The sequence below is a fragment of the Bacillus rossius genome, chromosome 3 (assembly GCF_032445375.1).
Source record: "Bacillus rossius redtenbacheri isolate Brsri chromosome 3, Brsri_v3, whole genome shotgun sequence".
Lineage (NCBI taxonomy): Eukaryota > Metazoa > Arthropoda > Insecta > Phasmatodea > Bacillidae > Bacillus > Bacillus rossius.
In genome coordinates this window covers 43772717-43800378 of record NC_086332.1, presented here as the reverse complement: position 1 = coordinate 43800378, position 27662 = coordinate 43772717, and the positions used below count along the sequence as shown (strand labels likewise).

At 36.4% G+C, this 27662-nt stretch overlaps 1 protein-coding gene across 6 annotated transcripts in view; it reads right to left on the bottom strand.

Annotated features, from left to right (window-relative positions):
• The window catches only part of LOC134530599 (tudor domain-containing 6-like), a 229928-nt gene extending 203598 nt beyond the window's left edge, over positions 1-26330 (bottom strand). For 3 of the 6 annotated variants that reach the window (XM_063365575.1, XM_063365578.1, XM_063365577.1), the window contains exons 1-6: positions 26210-26313; positions 21048-21080; positions 14253-14307; positions 9817-9935; positions 6464-6580; positions 5879-5902 (exon numbers count right to left, since the gene is read on the bottom strand). In XM_063365575.1, the coding sequence (XP_063221645.1) occupies positions 5879-5902; positions 6464-6580; positions 9817-9935; positions 14253-14307; positions 21048-21073 (341 nt within the window). In that variant the 5' untranslated portion in view covers positions 21074-21080; positions 26210-26313. Of the gene's footprint in view, positions 1-5878; positions 5903-6463; positions 6581-9816; positions 9936-14252; positions 14308-21047; positions 21081-26209 lie in introns of all 6 variants that reach the window. The other 3 variants (XM_063365576.1, XM_063365580.1, XM_063365579.1) reach the window with 3 other exon arrangements.
• Between the last annotated feature and the right edge of the window lie 1332 nt (positions 26331-27662).

Below are 27662 nucleotides of genomic sequence, written 5' to 3'. Positions count from 1 at the left end.
CAGGTAGTTTTCACCAATAAAATTTTTCTCACTTTGCTCTGTTTTTATTGTTGGAAATTCTGGGAATTTAGCAAGAATAATATTAATGGGTTTTTCAGTTCTAGACAGGGAAATCTTATAGTTCGGTGACATGTTGGCACATCTTAAACAGGCTGCTATTGTTGTTAGGTTATTTAGATTCAACACCACGATATTGAGACAGTGAAACATGTAATAAAATGAGAGTAAAGTATTAATATTCTTGAAGGCGTGGCAAAATGAACTCCAGAGGGAAGAAGCTCGTGTCGTTAGTATTAGAAAGTGTAAATAAAGGTAAGAATCATGCGTAATATCAGCCCTTAATTTTAATCTGTAGTCTTGTGCATGTTGTATTTGATTTAAACCTGACACAAATGTCACAGAAGTACATTTATGAATAAAGTGATCAATGGATACATATCAATGCAATAATTTTGCTGTTTTAATGATAATATGTGCTGTATAGTTTATTATCTACAGACACAAACACGTTTTTAGGTTATGTATAAATATATATACAAACAATCGGTACTGTATAGTTCGTTCTGCTGGAGATACAATAATGTTTGTACATCAAAGCTAAAATTTTAACCTTACTTTTAAAATTAAAATGCAGGGAATAATGTTAAAAAATAAACAATTTGATAATGGTAGTAACAAAGTCGTTCTATATAATAGAACATGCCATTCTATATAAATATAAGTTGATGGAGCATTTGAACATATCTAATTTGTACTTATTTTTCAATAATAATGTATGTGATTCTTATAATGTAAACATGTGTATTGCCTATGCAAATACAGAATGTAATGAGTGTATTACATTCATATTTACAGAACCTGCAAAGATGTTGCTCTGTCTTCTAAGCCAAATGAATCTACTGTCCCTCCAGCATGTCGTGAACTTATTGAAGCATATGTTAATGATTCTGATGACAGTGATCACGACCCAGATTTTCAGCCTGGGTCATCTTCAGATTCCTCAATCGAGTGTTCATCCAAGGTTTATACTCTATGTTCAAAGCATAAAGATCAATATAAAAAGAGATGTAACAGTGAGCATAGGACTGACAGCAGTGAAAAAAAACAAACCAAACTCTATAAAGCCAACGGGATGTACAAAAGTGTATCAGCATATGACTGAACTGCCACAAGAGAAAGGAAACCTAACCTTAATTTCTGAACAATGGAAAGACTGTGCTGACACATTAGACAGTACAACAGAAGAATCGCCAAGTTGTTCAAATAAACGTTTACGCCAACATAGAGGGAAAAAACGTAAATTTAAATCTACTAGACAAGAAAAGGAAGAACGGAAAACGAAAAGAAATAAGGGAGAAGAATATGTAACCGCTAAAGGAAAAATAATACATCCAAGAAGAATGATGCCACTAAACCAGTGCAGAATGAAATGCAATGAACGTATGACGGAAGATCAGCGAAAGTCAATTTTTGGATGTTACTGGGGCTTAGGTAATTATGAAAAAAGAGTGACCTATGTTGCAAGTTTACTACAAATATGTCCAAAGAAGACATCAAGACCAAGATCTAAAGATGCAGACAAATCTCATTATTGACAAATTACAATTCAGTACCATTTAATAGTGGATGGCACTAATGTTACAGTGTGCAAAGGATGTTTCCTTAAAACATTGGGAGAAACAAACAAGTTTGTGGAAATTGTGGTAAATAAGAAAGGTGCGGACCAACCCGGATTACCTGCAGAGGATTGTCGTGGAAAGCAAAGTCCCAAAAATAAAATAACTGAAGAAGTGAAACAAGTGGTTACCAATCATCTGCTATCCATACCAAGTTATGAGAGCCATTACACACGACGGGATTCTAGGAAAAAATATCTGCCGCAACACTGGACCTTGGCTGCACTTTATGAAGACTACAAGAAAAAAAATCCAGACAAACAAGTCAACAGAAAGTACTACGAATCACAGTTTCACAATTTAAATCTGTCGATAAAGAGGCCAAATAAAGATACTTGTCAGAAGTGTGATCGACTGAACACATTAATACAATGTTCAGAAGACAAAACTATCCTCAAGCAAGAACTTGAAGAACATCACATTGAAGCTAATGTAGCTTACAATGCCAAAGACAGAGATAAGCAAATATCAAAAGGTAATCCTACACTGAAAACAATAACGTTTGATATGCAGCAATGTCTTCCGACACCCTTAGTGAGCACTTCCATTGCATTCTATAAGCGTCAGTTGTGGACCTTTAATTTCACTGTCCATGATTGCGATGAACACCAAGCTCACTGTTTTGTATGGGATGAATCGATTGCGGGAAGAGGTGCCAATGAAGTAAGTTCTTGTCTCTACAAATATCTTCTCAGTTTGGATCCATGCATCACTCACATAACCATGTACTCTGATACATGTGGGGGTCAGAACAAGAACAGTCATATGTCTGCAATGTGTTTGGTGGCCTTGCAGAACTCCACAACATTAAAGACCATTGACCACAAATTTCTCACTCCAGGACATACCCACATGGAAAGTGACACTGACCACAGTATCATCGAGAAAAAAAGGGCCAAATTTGCCATTCCCATTCAGCATCCACATGATTGGGCTCAACTCATTCGTCAGTGTGGAAATAAAAAGCCAATGATTGTTTCAGAGCTCACTTTGGAAGAGTTTCTCGACTATGCTGGACTGTTGAAAACTACACTCCAGCTGCGAAAAGAAGATACCGAAGGAAATAAAATGAATTGGCGTCAAGTTAAGTGGCTTCATTATGAGAAGAACATAACAAGACTTTTTTTCAAGACTACTTTGGATGAGGATGCCACATTTCGAGAAGTTTCTTTAGTACGAAGAGGGAAAGCAAGACCTAACCTGACACCACACAAGCGATATGATGGGCCACAGAGTATTTCAGCTGCAAAGAAGAAAGACCTTCTTGACCTGTTGCCCTTTATCAATCCAGCTTTTCATCATTTCTATCAATCGTTAAAAACGAACAACAACCCCGATATCTTTCCGGATTCAATTGAGGAGGATCATGATGTGTGAGATTGTGCAAATATGAAGGAGAGAATTACCTCACTGACACTTGTATTAACATTTTGACAGTTAATGTCCATTCATTATCAATTTTTATTGTGTGCTTTTTTTATACAACAGGTAGATGTGGAAACTGTCGTGCGATGATAGAATATTATATGTGGTATTCTAAATAATGATTATATGGTTAAATTTCTTAGATAAATAATTATTATTATACAGTGAATACTCAATGTACTTTAACTCAAAAAGGGGTAAGTCAAATTATCAACTGCCCCAAAAGGGATATGTCGAGTGTGTTCACACATTAGCTACATTAATGATACATTAGAAATGTTAGAATTAATATTGTACAGTTCATGTATGTTGTACGTTTCCTTACAATTCTAATCAAATAGTAAATTCAATCAAAAACCCCAAATGATTATTTAATGATCTTGCATACTTGGAAGAACTTTAAATGTTTAATATCTTAATTTAAGTAATTTTGACTTATCCCCTTTTTCCCGCGCACCCGCGATATGTAATTGATAATTCCAATATTCTTTCCATAGATTCAACATCCTCCAATAATACCTAGTTTTCCTTGATGCTGAACAAGCTGCTAAACCTGATTATGAGATGGTACACATTTAGTCATTATTAATAACACTTTGTATCAAAACTTGTCAAATTCCACCAAAGCTCTTAAATTATTTAAGCATATTTTTCCTCCATTTACTGAGTAAAAATGCACACCTGGATATAAGTACGTATACACATATTTAAAAAAAAAAAATTACAATGATATAAGTGATTTCACATTACTAAATGGTTAAGACGATTTCACAAAATATAAAAAATTAACATCATAAAGATTTTTACCATTGATAAAATGTATATTATTGTGCTACTATTGACAATAAGAAAAAAAAGCCTTTTTCTTTCTTTACTCCAATTTTTCTGACGAAACATAATTGTCTTTCAGAAATGTTTAAATGGTATTAATTTAAATTAGACAAAGGTGATGATTTCCCCCTACCCCCCCCCCCCCCCCCCCCCCAATGACGTTAAATTTACAATGTGTTTCCTGTGTCAATGTGATTATTAGAACTTTCTCTGATGAAAGGCAATACAGTTTAATCTTCTAAGGCACTAGTATTTTTTTTTCCTAGCTTTTACCTTAAAAATTTAATGTTTTAATGTTAAAAATGAAAACTGCAGCTATATGGCACAAATTGCTTAAACAATTTTCAAACATAACTGAAAATAAATTTTTCACAATAGACTATATACTTTTTCTCTTGAAATGAAGACTTATACTTATGTATGTATGTATGTATGTATGTGTATGTGTGTGTGTGTATGTATGTTTGTGTATCTATGTGTATGTATGTGTATGTATGTGTATCTATGTGTATGCAGCGGCGTAGGAACTGGGGTGGACAGGGGGGACGTGTCCCCCTGAACTTTTTGGGTGGCGGGGACTGTCCCCCCCCCCCCCAACTTTCTAGACCGTGATATTTTTATTTTATAATATTATTCTGCCCAACTTTATTTGTAATTTCTTCACTCATCAAAATTTATCTTAAAGAAACACTAATAATTTTAACATCGATGTATCCAATGGTTGGATACAAAAACTGCTTAAAAAGCGTAACAGGGGAATGAGTTTACCTGACATCAAAATCAATATTTGTCCCCCCCAACTTTATGAACACAGCTACGCCAATGTGTGTATGTATGTGTATGTATCTGTGTGTATGTATGTATGTTATATATATAATGTAACGATCGCGCTTGGCTGCAGTGCTTGGCGTCGCCGCACTCGTTCGGCCTGTCTGCGCCCCCTTCCACCCGCATCCTCTCCCTGGTATCTCGTGTCATACTATCTCGTGACATCCTGACCGTCGCAGCGCGCACCTGCCTCAGATCGAGTTACGTAAAAGAGGCAGCACTGCGGCATAAAAGGACTCAGACATGTTTATCGGCGTGTTTTGTGGGAACCCGATGCTTGTTGCGTTTATCGGTGTTCTTTGAGCAGCCGCCCCGTCCTTCGACAGGATTCACGGCCCGTTTCTGGGATTTTCGACGGCGAAGGTGGCGCTATATCTCGGAGACATTCCCGATTGTTCTGGACGGGAACCCAAGGGCTATATAAGGAGGTTGGGCCGACATTCGAGTCAGTCAGTCGGAGACTGAGTGAGTTCACCCGCAGCGGAGATCCGGGCGATAGTGCCGCGGGTGCGGCAGAGTGGTGAAGTCCTTGGACGAAGGTTCCAGGGCAGGGAGTGAGTGAGTTGTGGGGTCGGGAGTTTTCACGCGGCGGAGTTTCTGGGCGATAGAGTCGCGGGTGCGGCGGAGTCCCGAACAAAGTTGCGAGCGAGGAGTAGAGTGGGATCTCGGTGAAGAGGAAGTGAGTCTTGGCGGCGGCGGAGTGTGGCGACGGAGTCCCGCGGCGGAGACCCACGAGGGGTGCTGCGGCGAGAGTTGCACCAGAGGTTCGGCCCAGCGAGGTGTGTGGAACGAGTGACTGGGGAATAGACATTTCTTTAAGTGTAGTTAATTATTTGCCATCTTAGAAGATTAATTGTAAGTGACAAGTAGTGGTAATAAATAAAACTGTGTGTTTGATAAAAATCTTTAATTGGGCTATCCTTTACGAACTCCCGCGGTAAAACTTAACAATATATAATTTTTGTTCATAATTTTACTTATTAGTAAAAACTGGTGTACACTAAGTTTTAGGATCTGAAATAATAGAAACTGCTAGAAACAGCAAAAGAATTAGGATGTAAAGTCTTTCAGCTAGTTCCATAAGCAAATCAATTTGTTATATACATTTTTAAACTTACCTACTCATTAACTGTCCAAGAATTCTGGAAAAAAATTGAAAATAGCATTTTAATACTCATATTAAGTATTAATAATATATTAAAAAAAACTTAGGCTGAATTTTTGTTTGCTTTCCAAAGCGTTAATACTGCATTGACTGCTAAAACTGAAGAAAAGCAGTGTTAAGTGTTACCAAACACAAAGTTCACGTTTAAAGAATACTAAATTCGTTGTAGGACAAAAAGAAAGAACTGGATTTAAAGAACTGAAATCATGTTACTTAATAATTACTTTCTTTAATGAGAAGTTTGTAGTTATCTTTCATAAACAATTTAAATTTCAGTTGCTAATGAACAAATTCATTTTAAATATGTATTTTTATTTCCAATTTCTATAAGAATAAAACTTAAATATTTCCATTTCTGAGTACTCCAACTAAAACTTCAAAGTTCATTAACTTAAACCATCAGTGTAAGTGCTAATGAGAAAAAAAAATTTTGCCTGCAGTTTTCCTGAGGCAATATATTTTATATTAATTTTAAAAACATATTATTTGCCTATTCAAATAACTATAATGTTGACAATTTTTAGGAAAACTGTCTTACCTGGGTATTGTCTGGATATGTTCTCTTAACAGTTCAGCAGATTCACACCTGGACACTTCAACTGTCAAGTAATAGGGTGGCGTATCATTCAATTCTAGGATTGCGTCCATTGCATCACTGAAACAAAAGTACAATCAGATGCAAGTCGCAAATTCTTTCAAGGATAAAAAAAAAATAGGAAGCTTATTTTGCATTATAGTAAAAAACCTACTGTTACGTACCATGGGGCAGCCTGTTTTGCCCTGAGTGCATGGATAGTTGGTTTCCCCACCCTCCTGCCCTACACTGGGCAGCCACAGTGAACAATAACTGTCACTTTTCCTACCAGCACTTCCCTTGCTCCAAAGTGTACATTTGTGATTCTTCAGCACTCCCTGGGCGCGTGCTGGGGGAGCGAATGCCAGAGTGGTATCGGTATCATCGTCAGCCTCGAGATGTTATGACCCAACAGACTCTAGGTGAACATTCTAAAAGTGTGTGTATGCATATTTTATATTTATTTTAGTCGTAAGGATTGCCAGAATATGTTACATTTACGAGGATACTAGAAGCGAGACAATGAGGCAAGCCTGACAGCCTGGTGTGACGGCTAGTTCAGCAGGGAGTCCAGGAAAGGCCTACCTCCCTGTCAGGTAGTGCCCGTCTCTATGTACTAATCAGATCTGGAGTGGCACCTCTCTCCCTTTCTCTCGAGGTTCAGCACTTTCCCAGAGCCCCATCTGTATGGTGACTAGGGTTCTAAAATTTCCGGAAAAATTTAATTCAGGAAAAAAAAAAACAGATAAAAAACTAAGAAAAAAAACCAATTTTTCCGAAAAATTGGAAAAATTGGAAAAAATTATAAATTCAAATATAACTTACTAAATATTATTAATTATTGAATCTACTTTTATTGTTATAAATATTTAAGTAGGCTATTATGTTTATATTAAAGGAAATTTAGTAGTTTTGAGTTTTGTTTGTTGGCAGTTGGCCAAACTTCTTTATAAGATAATCACTTGTGAGAGTTGAGACAGTGTTGTAAGTGTTGGGCCTACAGCAGCAAGATTGTTTACTTTCTGTTTGGAAATTAAAAGATGTATGTACATTACAGACATTACAGTATACATTTGTATTTTAAATATTTTTAATTGATAATGATATATTTTGGAAACAAATTACAACAAGTTTGTCCCTCCTAAAACCAATTGTGACAGCTCTAACAAAGTCTGAATCAGACAGTGCACTTCTGTCTGATGTTCCACATTTCATCTCTGAGTTATGTAAGCATCACCCTTGACGAAAAGCAAAGAAGCCAAAGTTGTGAAAGTACTGCAAAAACGCAAAGATTTCATTCTGAAGCCTATACACTGTGCTGCAAACTTGCTCGATCCAAGATACAAAGGAGTTATGCTAGATGGTGAAGTGCTGTCCGCCATAGATTTCATCACCAAACTAACACCGAATGTTGGACTAGATGTAACTTCATTATCAAATCTTGCTGAATTCAGGACATCAACAGGATTTTGGTCAAGAGATGCTATATGGAGCACAGAAAAACATGTTACACCAGTCATATGGTGGCAGGGTTTATGCACTACACAACCTCTCTCACATGGCAGCACGATTATTGTCCTTACCACCTTCATCTGCAGCCTGTGAACGAAATTGGTCTCAGTTTGCTGCAATTCATTCTAAAACTAGAAATCGCCTGACTGCAGATAAGGTACAGAAGCTAGTGTATATCAGAAGTAACTTACAATTTAAAGAAAATACTCCTAGGCGGAGGTCTTGTCCTAATGTACATTGTCATTCGTCATGTGCCTGTCAACCAGAACATGTTGCAGATGGACAAAGTCAGGAGGAGGAATCAAACATTTCAGAGTCAGACTCAGGGTCATCAGAATTGGATCTAGAGTTACAGCCACAGGTGATATAATGCGTAGGGCCTAACCTACCTACTGTCTTGAGTGCCTACTCCAGGAATTGTATGTACATGTTCATTTATATATTCAGTCTTTAAAAGTGTACTTATGATATATTAAGAAAAAATGCTGAGCACTATGTAACCATGTTGCTATAAATCATTTTCATCAATGTGAAAGTAAAGGGTTTTTATATCTATCTATTTATTTATGTAAATTTTAATTTTTTCCAATTTTTCCATAAAATTTGTGTACTGATGAAAAAAACCATGTTTTCGGTGTTTTTTCCCCAATTTTTCCTGGTTTTTTTCCGGCCTCAAGAACCCTAGTGGTGAGTGGTGACATAACTATTATGCCATTGTTCTCAGAGCTTGCAGTGTTAAGTCAGGAATTCTGAGGACACAACACTTTGGAGGGCTAAAAGACCTTTCCAGGTCGGAAAATGGTAGGCATTTAAGATGGAGGCTGACCAGCGGAGAGCAGGGTGGGAATGAGAGGGGTTGGTGGCGACACACCGGAAGTGTGTGCTTGAGACTGGTGGTTATACCGGTGGATTAAGGGAGCGACCTGCTGAGGCAGTGAAGTGAAGAGGACAAGTGATCCCTTGGTAAGCGAAATTAGATGACGAGCGACAGGCTTTGGACTTTGTGTGCGAAGATAGGTGTTTCGGGGAATGAAGCATCCGGGTGTTGTATGTGCGGCGGAAGTGTGAGTAGTGCAGGCAGTGTGTTGAGACATGTGCCCGGTACGAGACGAGCAGTAGAGAGCCACTTTCGAGTCCAGCTCCAGTGGGAAGAATAGATTGTGGACTTAATGCAAGAGTGATTAATTTGTGGACAAGCCAATTATTATAACTTAATAAATAGTACTACATATTAGGTAACAAAAAAACTGTATTTAATTGGGCTATCATTTCCAGGCCTGTTTTTCCCACGTGCAACTGTACCAACATTAAAAACATTTAATTTATGCCAGATTTGAATAATAAACTAAGTTCCAATGCCAAAGATTCAAGAGGTAACAGTCACTTGGGTGAAGTAAAACTGGACCAAATAAATACCAAACAAATGTGAAAAACTTGAAAAAAATGTGATTCCTTGCTATTGCTATTATAATTGGCAATGCTAAGAGTTATTACTTAAGCCAATAATCTGTACATCTAAATGACTGAATGCAGTGGACCGGTGTTCTATTTAAATCTCGTAATGTTTCTAGAGTGCATTATAGAACATGGAACAGTTAACTTTATATGAAAGTTACAAGCATTACATATTCATCATAGCAAAATTTTAAATAAAGAAAAGTTACCATAAATATGTATGCATAGTACAACTAAACAAAAACTATTAAATATAACAATTTCACAAAAATACCTTTAAAATTTCGATATGCAAATAAATATAAAAACACTATCAATAACAGGTGATATAGTACATTATTAATATTTACCTTTTGGATGAATAAGTCACATATCCATACAAGTATTTTCCGCCCATCGTGTAAGATTTCTGTGGAATTTTAGCAGATGAAACCTCTCCATATTGACTGAACAACTCATACAAATCATCCTGGAAATAATAATAATAATAATAATAATAATAATAATAATAATAATAATAATAAAGTAAGTAAACACAAAAATTCAAACATTGGGTTTAACCATATACATAGTCCAGGGACTCAGCCACTCGTGGGAGCTCACTGCAGCTCCCCAATAAGTTTTCAAACACCCCAAGTCAGTTTTGAACAGTCTGCCTAAGGGGGACAGACAAGCCATTGCAATGTTCCCTTGAATAACATTAGTTGGTGTTTAAACATTTAGCCCTTGTGCTGTAAATTTGAAGCATTTGGCACAAATTTTTTTCATCCAAATTCCCAACATAAACTTTGTTAGACCTTCGTGCATACTGATCAAATCTTTCCTAAAAGAGTCCCGTGACACTTTCCCAACGCTTCAACCTACACCCAGATGTAATTTCGCCTATACTAGTAATTCGCCTCACTTTTCTCCCCGCCTCGAGTCACGAACTCGACCAGTAACAGTGTCCAACTCCGTGACAGGAGGATGCATCTCTACTGCTGCCCACAGCAGGCCAGTTCCAAGAGCCCAGCTTACATAGGCAACGACTAGACACACCCTCTTCCTAATATTTCAGTGCTGTCAGGCACGTATCGGCACCCGACACAAGATATTTCCCACAAAAAAACACCTCTCCCCATCCCTCCATCCATTCCAGGAACTTTCACCCAGATCAACAACCTTTTGGCTTCTAGAACAGACCACTGGCCAGCGAACGGACAGCTTGCGCCATCTCCGGGTGGCAAAGCAAACTAACTTACCTTTAGTTAGGCGTTGGAGCGAGACCTCTGCCGGCCGCTACCACAACAAACTCTGTTCATTCCACCCCGACAGAGCTCGCACCAGTGGGCTCCATATAGACCTAGTTTTCGCTAGTCTCCCCTCGCGGCACTCTGGCGTACCAACACCGAGTCAGTTCCGGTTGTCCCCGACAGAGTGCTCTGCTTTGCACCCCTGAGGCCCCTTTTAAGTTAGGCAGTTAGCCTTCTTCATATTTTTTTTTCTTGGTGGGCGGAGCAAGTACTTCACGGGATTATTCCAGCCAGAGGCCATTTCTCCCTCTCCCTAGGACTCTGGGCCTCTCGCCCCAAATTTAACCACATGTCACCTGGGAGATAGAAAGATTCGTCCTGCTGCAGTCACCGCGATCACATCTCACGCCGGAGCTTCATCGCCCGCGACTTTGACATTTTCGGCCGCAACTAAATTAAGAGATGTAATCTCTTAAGTTTGGGAGTTTTCCCTAATTTTTCTTTATCTACATGGCTAGTCACTTTAGTTCAGCCAAGTAGCTAGTGCTTACGATGTCTCACGACGGTTCGCCACGACCACACGCGCCGCCTCTCCTGACGGAGTGACTCACTTCACTCCAAGCCCAGACTGGTAAGTGGAAAATTCAATGTCCTTTTGGCTATATTTGCCTCCCCATTTAATCTTTTGCCCTAACTTTTCTGTTTATTTGGATTATTGACCACTTGACACTTTTTTTGGTTCCAGTGGGATGCAAGAACCAGGTCAATCTTTCAAAACTTTTCAAAATTTTATCTTCAAAATTTACACCGGTCACTCGTAAATTGATGAATGCCATAATCTTCTAGTTATTCTGAGCCAGAGAACAGTCCTCCGTGGAATATTGTGAATATAAACTCCAGCACCTATTAGAACTAAAGTCTTAAATCAACTAAATATAACAAATCTTAATTAACAATAAAACAGGTAGTAAGTAGATAAGCAACCAAGATGTTTTTTTACTTCGATTATGATCCACTTTCCTAGTTCCTATTGTGAGAACTAATTAAATTTTAAATGTTTCTCCCTTGTGTCCTCTGATTATACCGTTGTTACTGTGTAGCCCATAAGGCAGCTTCCAGAAACTTTTATAAATAAATTTATATACAGTTTTTCTTTAACTACACAAGGCCAGTAACACCCTTTAAATGTAAACAATATTTTGGGGACCAATGAATTGTCTGTTTAAAATCTTTGAATATACTACAGGTCCTCCAAAATTCTTCTGAGTCCATTTCCTAAAATATTAAAATTTGAAAAACCGAATCGTATGGTATTTACGGATTTTTGGCCCATCCCTGATTAAATCTAATTCAATTCTTAAGTTGGTTCCTAGAGTGATGTTTGTTTCCAACAGACACTCAAAATCACATTAAAAAGTTTTTTATAGATTCATTACAATAACAAACAGACACAAAATTACTACAGGGTAGCCGTGGGCACCCAAGGCTGGTATATTTTATTTAATGTAATATTGTTTATTTTATTAATTAAGAGTTTGTTACTGTATCATGTCAACTAACATAATTTAAAAAATGTAAATTACTTTTTATTACCTCAAGAACTAAATTAAAATGGCACCAAAGGTCATCATGTAGCACAAGTCAATGCTGTCCTAGCACTATTCAATACATCCCTCATCACAGTCTCCTGAGACAGCCACCTAAGGTAGGACACTGAATACACCAGTCTCCTGAGAAGACCACTGCCTACACCCCAGTCTCCTGAGAAGGCCACCCAAGGGGGCATTCAAGTATTACGTAACGCAATTTGGGGGGAGGGGGTCTTGTAAAATGTTACGATGTGTAACAAGGGCAGGGTGGGGGTTCGAACGTGTTACGTAATTTTTTTTTATTTAAATAAAAAACTAGGCAGTTAAAATTTCCCAAGTTTGCAACCCTTTTCGTTTATGTTTTACGGGGAATCCCTTGATTATATTGTACGTCATTTTTTGTTATTAAATAACTACAAATAAATAAAATAAACAATATACGCTTGTATTTCGAGTTAGAAATTGCTTGTTTTATTTATTATTACCAAAAACACAAATAAAACAATAACAAAGGTATTTTAGCGACTTTCCGGTACTTTGCGCAACATTATGACTTTTAGGTAAAAATAGTCACTTGGGTGTTACATAACGTTTAAGGAGGGCGAGGGGGTTCAGAAAAATGTTACTGCGCGTTACATGGGAGGGATGGAGGGTCAAAAATCTTCAAAAATTGTGATACGTAATACTTGAACGCTCCCCAAGGTAGGAAACTGCCAACACCCTAGTCTCCTGAGAAGGCCACCTGAGGTAGGACACTGCCTAAACCCCAGTCTCCTGATAAGGCCAGCAGAGGTAGTCCACTGCCTACAACCTACAATCAACTTTGCTGATCACTGAAATCATTCATTCTCACAATTTAAATCTTAATGTAAAATATCATCTTATCCTCAAGGCCTACCTTGAGGGGTGAAATGTTTAATTTAATTATTTTTTGTCTGCACGCAATTCTTCGAAACCAATACAACAGTTCTTGTTCGAACATATAGACCCTTTATCAGCTGTGTTGTTATTTATTGGTATGAATGTGTAGAACACACCATGTCAATAAAAATGTTTTTCTGCGACATTGTTTTTTTACGTTACCACATGGGAAAGTGAGTACGAAGCAAGGCGTGAGGAATGCCTTACAAGCCCACAGGTTCTATAACAACGTACCAGATATACAGTGGGTCAGTCTTTTCTGCATTAGTGTTACAAGGGGTCAAACAAGTCTCGTTTCCCACATGGGCAACATCACATACTGAGTATGCCTCAGCTGGGTTGGTTCGTCCTTTTATATGGTAGTGCCTTTCTACCAAGCGTACTCATAATTTAATTTTGGGAGGGAAGAGGATATTACCATTTTCCCCGATGTTTGCTTTGGAATCCTTTCCATTTGTTGGTGGGAAGGACAAGACTTTTTAGAATTTCGGGGGAGGAGGGATGCATCACCCCCATATCCTCCCCCCCCCCCCCCCCCCCCTGTGAACTTGTCAATGAATTACTGGTACCAACCCTTCGCTTTCACACAAAAAAATTACACATGATTAAGTAAATAACATTAAACACACATTCAAAAGCAATTTAAATTAATAATAATATTTAGGAAAATCATTACTTTATTAAACACATTATCTGGTAATAAAGAATAAGAGTTTGAATCAGACATTATTCCATGCAAAGTAAATCAGAAGGTTAATCTGAATATACACTAGGTCAGTAACTACTTGAACTTCATTTCATGGTTCATACAATAAGCCATATGTTCTTTGAATGATTCTTGCAACTGGGAAGGTTGATTGAAAACATTTTTAATGAAATATGCCACTGCAAGGCATTATGTCCATAAAATAGTTTAAATCAATATAAGTCATACAGAGCAACACCACAGAAGAGAGATTAATTTGTGCAGCCTGAAATATGCCAATTGAAATTATACAGTTTACTGGAATACCATTTCACATCACTCGTTACACAGGTACTTACTTCGTTACATTCCAAAGGTAGGAACTTAACATAAAGCTTGACTCCATCGGAGAACCTAAAAAAAAAAACAAATACTTAATTTGAAAAAATACAAACAAAATTAAAACTACCATTAAGATAATGATAACAAATTAAGGCATCTCTACTTAAAATTGAATAAATACATGATTATAAGATGTTTACTTAAATATAATACGTATATCTTCTAGAGTTAGGACAGAAAAAAACACTTTTCAGTGACAAAGCATGACAAATTTTAAAGCAAAAAGTATACACACCTAGATAGGATATCTGGATGTTCTGGTAGTTCAAAATAGCTAAACTAGCTAACAGTTAAGTTATAAAATATAGAATGGCTAACCCAAAAAGCCAGATAGCCAATATTTATCTTTGTGTACAGAACATTATAATCCGGCAACTTTGTTTTCGACCTGCGCAGACCCCAGTGTCAGGCGGCGGTCACGTGATTCTCTAGCGGAGTGGAGTGGTGGGGATCAGTTGACGGTTGTGCTTCCTGGATACGCCGCTCCCGAGATAGTGCTTCGCAGGTCGGTTTACACCATACGGTTTGTGTTATGGCTTCAACTTCAGGAATTAAGTCACGCATTTCAGCCGATACACCATTACGTGGACAAGCAAGGAAAATCGTTTACAATGTTGTAACACATTTAAAAGAACAGAAACGTTTATATAAATTAAATTACGTCACAGAATCAGCAAGTGCGGCGACAGGTGTTTCGCAATCAAACATTAAAAGTATCATTGCGGAAGGTAAAATTAAAAGTAAAAGTAGTTTATCATTTTCCACACCCACGGGTAAGAACAAAGACCGAAAGAAAAGAATTGAAGTTGATGACTTTTCCGAATGTGCGATTCGTAGGAAAATTCATGAATTTTATACCGTTAGAAAAACAGTGCCGACATTAAAGAATTTGACAAAGTCCTTACAAGATGATGGTATTGTGAACTGCAGCAAAGAATACTTGCGCAAACTGTTGAAACGTCTCATTTTTCGATGGGAAAAATGTCAGTCTAGAAGAAAACTTTTGATAGAGAAACCTTAAATTACCGCATGGAGAGGAAAATATTTACAAGACATTCGTGCGTACCGAAATGCAGGGCGAAATATAGTATATATTGATGAAACATATCTACACGCTACTTACAGTGTAAGTTCTTGCTGGCAATCCAGCACTGAACTGGGGGTCACAGAATCTATCGGTAAAAGGCAATGATTGATAATTGTGCATGCTGGTGGCAAACAAGGCTTTGTCCAGAATGTGTTATTGATTTTTAAATAAAAACAAAAATCCGGTGACTATCACGATGATATGAACTATGCAAATTTTTCGTTGTGGCTAGAACAAAAGTTACTACCAAATTTGCCAACGCAGTGTCATTGTTTTAGACAATGCTAGTTACCACAATGTTCAAACTAATAGAAAACCTTTATTAGCTACTCTTAAACATGACATTCAAGATTGGCTTAGGGAAAATAGCATCCAGTTTTCTCCTGACATGAACAAAGCAGATTTGTTGTGTTTGGTGAAACAGCATCCTTCCCCTAAAATATTCAAGGTAGACGAAATCATAAACAAATATGGCCATGACATGATTCGATTGCCCCCCTACCACCCGGATCTAAATCCGATCGAGCTAGTGTGGGGGGACATCAAGAGGAAGGTCTCTGAGGAAATAGGTAACTCGTTGGACGAAAAAGAAAACTATGTGAGAAATTGTTTGCTTCGTACTCCGTCGAACAGTGGAAAAAGTGCTGCAAACATGTTAAAGGTATTGAAGCTGAATATTTCAGAAGTGATTGAATCATGGACATTGAAATCGACAAAATTATTGTAACCCTTCAATCATCATCTGATGAAAATTCAAGTGGAACAGATACTGCACATAGCTTCAACTCGGAATTCGACTGACTAGGTAAGTATAATATTTCCTTTGGTTATTCAAATTATTAATTAATCTTTCTAATGGTTCTTTTGCAGCTGTATGTGATAACTATGCAGGTTGCATAGCCTATGCGAATTAATGTTCTATTGGCTTGAAATATTAATATTACTTATTAAGGGGAATGGTGTACTAATACATGACAGCAAACGTTTTGACTCAACTTGGTTGTCAATTTTGTTTACATTTAATTGACACTTTACGATTGCCAGGTGCATGTAATGTATAGTTTTTATGTCCAATGCCCTAAATAGACATGCAGTTGTTTCTCAGAGGTTCCAATGCCCTATGAGACTTTCATCGGTGACAGTGACATTTCACTAATGGGATATATTTAGAAAAGTTAAGTGCATGCTTCTATAGATGTGCCCATGCATCTGATCAATATGTTCATCTAGATATAGAAGTGGGAATGAATATGTAGTTTTTGTAATTTTGAGGGTTTCCAAAATACGTTTCAGGAGTCTTTTCCCCCTCGATTACCGATATCGGATGTAGATTTCATTATTGCGTCAACCAAATGACCCCCATAATGCTGCGTCAAACGCAACAAATATTTTGTTAGTGCGAATACCTTTCAGCCTCATCGCGAAGCGAGTGAAGTGTGTTCGTGTAAGTTGTCCTTGAGGGAGGAGTGGGCCTCCCCTACCTGCAGATGATTCGGAGGGGTAGGAGGGGTGGAAGTTAGGGAGGGAGGAGCTGCCCGGAACAGAACCGTACAAGGTCAATTACTAAGTTGCCTGGCTATAACTGTCATCAAATAAAGCTGAAAATAATTAACTTTATTTGTTGAATAGCAACCACCGTTCCTCTACTCTTACTCTAGACAACTTCCCTGAGTTTCCCTGACCAAACCATTTTTTTTCTATTCTAAATCAATTTTGCAAGATTATATAGATGTATTATGCTAAAAAATATGTCATAACTAGTGAATTGTATAGTAGTTGTATGGTAGGTGAGTGGATAAGCCAACAATCCCTTTAATCTGCATCTCATCAATGGCACTTTGCCTTCTAGAGTTGTAGACTTATTCCACAGGTCTTTAAGCTGGTGTCAGGCACTGGAGCCATGAAATTGTGCAACACCTAAAATTGACCTCGAACTTTATCTTTGCAAGTTATCTTGTTTTTCAAATTCCTCAAAATTTTCTAAATTTCTTGGAATTTCTTTAATATAAACTCCTTTTTTTTCCCTTGATACTCAGCTTTGAGTGAACATACGAGAGATCTCAAACTTGTGACACTATGCATACCTTCACTATGTAAATCCATTTACATTAAACTACTGTGTAGGATTATGTATTTCTTACTCAAAATATAAGTTGTCAATATTGTCAAGTTAACAGGCATAGTTAGTTCAACCAGTTCTAGGTTACCTATTATCATGAGCATGTGTTTATCAAGTTATAAAAATTACCGTAACCAAATCCGATATACTAAAATAGAAGAAAGAAAAAAGATGAAACTTTCATTACTTCTGCAACATTGGAACAAAGAACTTGTCAAGTAGCATCAACATCCCAGAACCGCACAGCCACATCCATTTGCTGACAATGAGCTACTTTGTTGAGTGATTCGTCAAAGCCTACAGTAATTTTGTTACAATATTTCAGCAGACTTTCTAATTCATTTGTGAAGTACGGTGCTAGACCATAAACAACCGAATATGCAATTTTAGTCCTGTGTAGTTGCATGCTGTTGGCTATTTTGCACATCGGGAACATTTTCTTAAACAGGGTAGTTTTTTTCTGCTGTTTGCAGGGAAGAATGGTTCAGTACTGTTGATAGACACCAATACACTTCTGCCCTGGTTACACTGTCTTTTGTCAACATTCTTTTGATACCAACACCTTCATTTGCATGTGAAGTTCCCGCAACAAGCAAACGACCTGACAACTCACCAATCGACTTCTCTTGTCCCAAGCCATCTTCCTTACAACTTCCTTGATTTGATGAAACAGATACAACTGACGAAGCTGATGCAATTGATAATGAATCAGTTGATAGACATGCAGTTGAAAATGAATATTTTAGAGGTGGTGTAGAGAGCTGAATTTTCATTCCTTCCCATTGTTATGCGAAACAATCTCACTCCTTCCCATAGAATCCACAGCGAAATTTCTGGCACATAGTTTGCATTTAGCTTTGTACACATCATTAGCATCAAGCAATAGCCACGAAAACTCTTGATCCCATTTAGAATTTTACTTTATTTTTACGTGTTGCGCACAGAACATGACGCACAGATTTATTACAAAAAATAAAACAAGTAATAAAATAATAACTCCGACCCTTATCACATCAAGTGAATATTCATACAATTTAAAAATAGAGAAATATCACTACATAAGCAGCGAACGAGACTTCAAAACAAAGAGTCGCAATGACCGAGGTCGTAACACTACACTTGACACTATTTTTCTCTTCTCTCATCTGCAAGATAACTTGGAGTTTCCCGTAAAGCCAGCAAACAATATTTATATACTTGACAAAGTTATCACAGCTCATTGATTAATTACCAGCCACAACTTAACCAAATAACACGCCAAAAATCCAGAAAATATGTAAAAACATTTTTTGTTTACAAACATATCTCCACAGAAGATGCAGGATGGTGTACAATGTCACTTTTGGTGTCTCATGTTATTATGCTTAATGTTTAATTATGTGTAATTTTAATGTTAACATAATTTTTTTAGTTAATGCTTTCATATTTATTTCTATTTACGTCTTCAAAGGTCTCGGTTAAAATTAATCAAAGACTTTGGTTTTCCGTGCGGCCATTTACCTCTGTTGAATGGACTTGTCCACGTATGAAAGAGGGCAATTAGCGGAGGGAGGTGGATGACGTCACAGGTGTGTGACACATGCAGGGGAGAGACTGTTTGGACTCTAGGGGAGACAGTGGCTTGCGGGCGTTGACAGACGACGGAACAGCTGGTAGTTCCTGAACGGGAGCGGAGAGCCATGAATATGGGGTGTCGGTGTAGCTCCGTGCACGGGAGTAGGGACGCGACCCACACGGTCGTTGTTAACTGGTAATCATGGAAAGTGCTACGCGGTGCCATCGTTGTCGCGGCCTGCATCAGCTAGTTAATTTTTTTTATATATAATTTGGAAGGAACAGCAACGTATTTACCGTAAGCGATCTTAAACTTCTCGTGAGTCGCAAGTGTTAATGGAACTCACCCCGAAGTGCGAACACCGCTGCCATTTGACTGAGCTACATGTGTCACCTATGCCAAGTTTACACCCCGGGTACCCGGAGGCACCGCGTGCTCTACAGTTTTGGTAAATTTCTACTACACGGCGAGAATTATTGTAAGTAAAACTTTAATTTATTATTGGTGGAAGAAGAAGTTGGGTTGGGACGGTGTGTAAGCTTAGGTGTGGCATCACGTAAGGATTGTAATTTTTATGTCTAAAATGCCACTTGTCAGTATTACGTGTATTATTATTTATCCTTTTTTTTATGTGTGAGAATAAATTTAAATGTTTGCTTACGAAGTAATTAGTATGAACCCTGCAATAATCTACTCAACACCTAATCAAGTGTTTAATTTTGGTTTTGCATCTCTACCATGTACACGCGACTAGCCATGGTGAAGTCAAAATCAGCTGGGTTTAACTTCGAAAGAAAAATTTTCGAAATTGATTGTTATTACTTTAATTACGGAAACGTTATGCCGAGGGAATTTTAGAACAAAATGATACTAAACCACACTGCATAAAACAAAAAATGAAATTTTTTACAGATTAAATCACTTCTCCTCATCAATTTCCTCACCATTTCTTTTAAGTTAAGTCTTATAATCGTTGACGATAAAATTGGTACATTACGTACTGGGCTTTGGTACAAGCAAGCTGGTAGCACATGTATTAAGAAATGTGTTGCAAATTTAAAATCGGGTGAAATTATGCGAAATCAACTACAAAACAAGACGTACCTACTGAAGTAAAAACTAATATTTATTAACAAATAAGACATTACGTAAATTCATATAATTTGGACAACAAAAATCAATAGAAAATATATTATGGTTTCATGCAGATAACACGATCTAATTATAAACTTACTTGTGAAATGTGATTCCAGACTGCTTTTTCGCTAGCCTATTTGTACAACCATAAGCACAACACAACATTGTTTTATTTCATTAAAAACACCATTTCAAACTTGTATTCGCAGTTTGTTTTGGTCGCATTAGTGGGCGTGTCCCAAAAAGCAAAATGACTTCAGCATCCAAGCCAAACTACTCCCTAACTTCTTACCTCCATGCTCACAACACACACTGGCAAGGCAAGCCAACAGTTTGACATTTTCATTCATTGAATTTCGGTTCGCAGCGTGGCGTAATTCATGTTCCGTGCAAATTCGTATTACCTTTAATTTGAGTTGCAAATGCACCAACTTTTCTTGATCATTTTACCTTCCCTCATGACATTCCAGTACAAAACAATGACTTTCCCGTACATTCCCGTATTTAAAAAATACCCAGTACTTCCCGTATTTTCCCGTACAGTGGACACCCTGAACATGCATGATAATCAGCATGCTAACTAAGTGACTCAATCATTTATGTTTATTATAATCCTTCAAATATGAATATATTTGAGGAATTTCACTTCCATTGTTAAAAAAAACTATAAGTACCATAAAATATCTTCTAACAGTTACATAATGTGTATAGATTAAGAAATTCAAAAAACCTGTAACCAATTCTCAAAGTGTACTCTCAAGGTAAGGGGTACACACTGAGAAATGCAATGAGTAAATGAATAATACCTCTTAAGCATATTAAACTACATAAAACTACAAGGTACAAGTACTCACCCTGGCTCCCCGTACCTTTGTGCCATCTCTAATCTACAAAAAAAAAAAAAAATACAATACAGTAGGCAAACTTGGTTTCTTCAGCATAGATAACACAAAAAGATTAAAAACAAGATTTCAAGATTGCTTATAGTAGTTTAGGGCATTGAACCAGTTATCGCTGACCAGAAAACTAAAATCGAAGCAATGCCAACAACTGCATCTTTAATAAGACACAGAAAGAAGAATCAACACATAACATTAATTCAGTATATGCCTTATTATTACTAGGGACAAGATTATGTAATGGTAATTGCATTAAAACCGAAAAACATAATACAATTTACAACACCAAAATATAAGTTAATACACCATGAAGCACCTAATTACAAGTTAAATTATGAAATTAAGCAGATTTAACCAAAACTTAATTCAAATAAAAATAATTACTTATTCTTGTAAATGTCTGGAATTCAAGGAATGACTATCTCCAAATGAAGTTTGTACCAATGTGCACAGATCAGAAAAATTAATTTACTTTGTTTGATTATCTCTTATTGAATCACTATCAATACCTGTCGCTACGCAATAGTATCCGATTTTAAAGTCCCTGTCATCGAGGCAAGCCGTTTATAAGGAAGGGACTCTAGCAATGCAGCACCCATGATATTGCACTGGCAAAAATTTAAATTATTGAATTGGAAATTAACCTGTCTTCATAGTTGCAACCACAAAAAACACTGTTAGATTATGTACTAAACTATTTTTATTATTAATAAAATACCACACTATACAACAAGTACCAACAAAGATAAGGCATATTCCACGTTAGTGAGGCCGATGGAATATGCTGCAGCAAGCTGGGATCAATATCTAGGGAAGGAAAATAATTCCGGAAAGGGTACAACCCAGAGCGGCTAGATGGGCGATGAGTATGTGTAGGAAAAGGAAAGGGGAAATGGGGGAGACACATAGGCCATCTGTGATGATGAAAGAGCTGGGGTGGTACACACTGCAAAGGAGGAAGAAAGTAGAAACATTGGTGAAACTGCCCTCCCCTGAACTAAGCTGGATTATTGGTAAATGTGTAGAGTAGCTGTATATGCGGGAAAAAAAAAGCTAAAAAACCGAAAATACTTTTATTATATGCTCTTTCACTTCCTCTTTTCAAAACAATTGGCGGAGATAAGAAATTCCAAATACTTTAGGTGATGTCGAATTTTTTAATTTTCATAGTTCGGCGATATTTGTTAAAAAAAATTTAAAAATTTCGAAAATACTTTTATTGTATGCTCTTTAACTTCCTCTTTTCATTAAACCTGGCGGAGATAAGAAATTCTAAATACTTAAGATAATGAATTTTTAAATTTTCATCACAATACCTTGCATTCATGCGGCCATCATTGTTTCTTGTTAACGTGTATGATTTTTTTTTTTCACGACGTAGGTGAACGACTACATCATTTTCTACTAATGGCAAAGGAATTGTACCCGCCTCTAACTTAGGTGAGTTTTTAACGTTTCAAATTTTAATGTTTTATTTTTTATTTGGATTTGTTGCGCAAGTAATAAGTAAAAAAAAAAAATTACGTGAGTTCCTACTGTTCATCCTTTCTCCCGGTTTGTCTGGTCAGGTCAGTTACATTATAAATACTTTAAAATAAACAACCATTGAAATGAATTCAAATTATTTTTAATGCCCGCTTAGTTTGAAAGTATTTTTAATGTTACTGACCTGACCTAATCAACCATTTTAGTTCCTACTGTTCATCCTTTGTCACCGGTTTGTTTGGTCAGGTCAGTTACATTATAAATATTATATCTCCTAAAGTATTTGGAATTTATTATCTCCACCAGGTGTTTAGAAAAGAGGGTAAATATTTACAATCGCGGTAGATGCCAAAAAAAATGCTAAAAATCTGAAAATACTTTTATTCTGTGCCCTTTCACTTCCTCTTTTCAAAACAACCGGCGGAGGTAAGAAATTCCAAATACTTTAGGAGATATCGAATTTTTTAATTTCATTATATGTAGAGTCGCGGTAGATGCCAAAAAAAAATGCTAAAAATCTGAAAATACTTTTATTCTGTGCTCTTTCACTTCCACTTTTCAAAACAACCGGCGGAGGTAAGAAATTCCAAATACTTTAGGAGATATCGAATTTTTTAATTTTCATCACAATACCTGCGTAGTATGCTGCGATGACCATTGTTTCTTGTCATAGATAATAAGGTTTCTTGTTTACGAGTATCATGTTTCTTATTGGACAATTTTGTCACGTGACTGTTCCGTGATTGGCCAGTATTCAAATGAACCAATATGTGATTATTTATTCCGTGATTGGTCAGTATTCAAATGAACCAATACGTGATTATTTATTCATTTATTGTTCAATACGATGTTTAATTAATCGGTCAACTTCTGCCGTGAACGACTACATCATTTCCTTATAGTGACAAAGGAAATGTACCCGCCTCCAACTTAGGTGAGTTTTTAACGTTTCTAATTTTAAAGTTTTTTTTTTTTTGATATTGTTGCGCAAGTAATAAGTAAAAAAAAAATTACGTGAGTTGTTGATATTCATCATTTGTCCGGGTTTTGTTAGGTCAGGTCAGTTACATTATAAATAATTTAAAACTAAAGAACCATTAAATTAAATTCACATTATTTTTAATGTTCGCTTAGTTTGAAAGTATTTATAATGTAACTGACCTGACCTAATCGACCATTTTATTTATTACGCATTCACTAACACACGTCAAAATAAAAAATGGCGACGTTCGAAGGGTTAAACGGGCGTTGTATTGCTAAATTAAAAAATTCGATATCTCCTAAAGTATTTGGAATTTCTTATCTCCGCCGGTTGATTTGAAAATAAGAAGTGAAAGAGCATAGAATAAAAGTATTTTCGGATTTTTAGCATTTTTTTTTGGCATCTACCGCAACTCTACATATCATGAAATTAAAAAATTCGATATCTCCTAACGTATTTGGAATTTCTTATCTCCGCCGGTTGATTTGAAAAGAGGAAGTGAAAGAGCATAGAATAAAAGTATTTTCGGTTTTTTAGCATTTTTTTTGGCATCTACCGCGATTGTAAATATTTACCGAAAAGAGGAAGTGAAAGAGCATATAATAGAAGTATTTTCGGATTTTTAGCATTTTTTTTCGCATATACCGTTACTCTACATATTTACCGGATTTTCTTACTTAAAACTTATTTATTAGCTAGAGGCTCATGCAATTCAATTTAACCCTGAAAATTACTGGAATTAGATATTGGTATCAATGGGTCGTCGCGTGCTAGGAAAATTTGGTAAATATTTACAATCGCGGTAGATGCCAAAAAAAATGCTAAAAATCCGAAAATACTTTTATTCTATGCTCTTTCACTTCCTCTTTTCAAATCAACCGGCGGAGATAAGAAATTCCAAATACTTTAGGAGATATCGAATTTTTTAAGTTCATCATATGTAGAGTCGCGGTAGATGCCAAAAAAAATGTAAAAAATCCTAAAATACCTTTATCATATGCTCTTCAACTTCCTCTTTTTATTAAAAGCGGCGGAGATAAGAAATTCCAAATACTTTAGGAGATATCGAATTTTTTAATTTTGCAATACAAGACCTGTGGAACCATTCGAGCGGCGCCATTTTTGTTATTTTGCCGTGTGTTCGTGAATACATGAATCGTGAATGCGTAATTAATAAAATGGTTGATTAGGTCCGGTCAGTTACATTATTAATACTTTCAAACTTAGCCGACATTAAAAATTATTTTGTGAATTAATTTTAATGGATGTTTAGTTTTAAAATATTTATAATGTAACTGACCTGACCAAACAAACCCGGACAGAGGGTGAACAGTAAACTAAAATGGTCGATTAGGTCAGGTCAGTTACATTATAAATACTTTAAAACTAAGGTGATATTAAAAATAATGTGAATTAATTTTAATTATTCTTTAGTTTTAAATTATTTATAATGTAACTGACCTTACCTAACAAACCCGTAACAAAGGATGTACAGTAACAACTCACGTAAATTTTTTTTGTTACTTATTACTTGCGCAACAATATCAAAATAACAAATAAGACTTTAAAATTAGAAACGTAAAAAACTCACGTAAGTTGGAGGCGGTAATTAAACACCGTTTTAAACAATAATTGAACTAAATAATCACGTATTAGTTCATTTGAATTCTGGCCTATCACGAACAATCACGTGACATCATTATCCAATAAAAAAATAGATACCCGTACGTAAACAAGAAACAATTGTGCACGCACGCCACAGGAATGCGCTGGTTTTGTGCTGAAATTTAAAAATTTGATATCTCCTAAAGTATTTGGAATTTCTAATCTCCGCCGCTTTTAATGAAAAGAGGAAGTTGAAGAGCATATAATAAAGGTATTTTCAGATGTTTAGCATTTTTTTTTGGCATATACCGCGACTCTACATATGATGAAATTAAAAAATTCGATATCTCCTAAAGTATTTGGAATTTCTTACCTCCGCCGGTTGTTTTGAAAAGAGGAAGTGAAAGGGCACAGAATAAAAGTATTTTCAGATTTTTAGCATTTTTTTTGGCATCTACCGCGATTGTAAATATTTACCGAAAATTTGTATAAAATTTTGAGTTATCAAAGTTATTTTTTTTTCTTATTTTCTATAATATTACTTAATAAACTATGATGAATTTAAATGTGGTAAATTTATAATCCCGTATGATATTCCTTCACGTTGACCTGATACTAGATACCACCCATTCAAAAACAAAACAAAAAAATTAATATAAATTTAATTACAGACGACCCATCAATGTGGAGCGGAAAACAGTAAATTCTAATTCCAATACAGTTAATACAATAACGTGGGGGCTGAAATCAAGCCTAATTACACTGCATAAAAGATATTCGGTCTCCGAAATAAAAATAACCTACCGATGAAGTTACGAAAGCACGTGGTTAAATGTGGGTAGATAACCACAAAGAACATTTATAATCAAAGATTAATAATTACTGAATCTTAAAAATTAAAATAAACTACAATATAAAAAAATACTCAAAAATAAAAACGTGAATACTTAGTTGGCACAACCTCTTACTAACTAAAGATAATCTAACGTACATAAAGCTTTACAATGATTTATTACAAAATAACTAAAGCTATTGTAATACTTGCTTTTAGGCCTTAACCTTCAGCAGATAATGAAGTGATCCATTCCTTTACACAAAAGAAACAATCAAAACCTAGCTCGCTAGATATTCCTAAACAGAAGGCGCCACCACGATCTACACACAGGACAGCCAACAAATAAATCAAAAATTCCCTTTCAAAAATATAAAATAAATAAGTTCATCCTATTAAAAATTAAATCGTATAATCAAGCATAATGATAAAGAGAATTTCTTAGTAAAGACTATGTTATTACTGTATTAAATTTTTGAATCACTGAATTACAAAATTCGTGGTGAAACCAACTATCGCAGTAGTGACTATTTGGTGAATCCCATATAGGAGTGACAGACGTCGTTCGTCGTTGGTGACAGCTATTATGCCATTTAGAAATTACCCGTTGTATTAATACCTCTAAGCTCGGCATTCGGAGAGTCTGAATATAGTATTATCTAGCTTGTCTCTGATGCTAACGAAGTAAAACTAAATAATAATTTTCTTTGTGTTTTCTTGGAGAAAAGGACACACATAAAGGTATTGTGAAAGTATTGTGTCTCGTATCAGACCACTGATCAGACAGATTTTTATCGTTGGCATTTTTGCCAGCCACAGCCATAGCACACACAATTCGAGTATACACATATGGTACATTCGGGTACTTTCTGGTACGAGAAGTTCTAATTTATTCAGGCATATACCGTACACAAAAAAGTATGAAAACAAAATATTGCTGTCGTCTTTCATACAAACATCACACACACTGTTCTGTTAAATCTCATTATGGCATACCATAATAAAATTGTATAGTTTAAATTTAACATTGACTTGACCGCTAATGTTCATGTGTAGGATTTTCAAAGGCGTCTTTGGTTGACAGAGAGAAGGAATGATGGGGGGAAAGACGTTGAATACTAGGTGCCTACGATTACAGCCAATTGTGTAAAATTATATTTTCAAGTTAAAGGTTTTGACGCCGACCGCCAATGCTCCTCTATGTAGCATAGACCGCTATGCCTCGTCAATGTCTCGCAAAGGCGTGTGCACAGAACGCGCTCGTGCGCGCAACAAAGTGTAGTTCGGGAACCGAGGCGAACGCCAAGCAACGAGTGCTACGTCGGCGGAAGGATCCAGCCAGGTGTGGCATATCCCTCCGCCAAACTACAACAAATGCAATTATGTATATTTTTCCACAGGTTTTTATTAGACATTATTTTCATCATTTAATATTTCAGTCCTTTCAAAATTATGTTTCACTATACGCCTTGTCCCGAACCTGGCCGGTTCAGTTTCACGCGAAAATCAAACATTTCCACAGGAGGGCTGGCGGGGGTGAGGAGGGGCGCGCGCGGTGAAAGAGTCAGGGTCCTTTAGGAGCTCGGATAGGCCGGCAGCCTTCGCGCAATGCGGAACCATCAACTCTTGCTTTCACCGACATGTAGCTTCAATAGTTATAATCTTT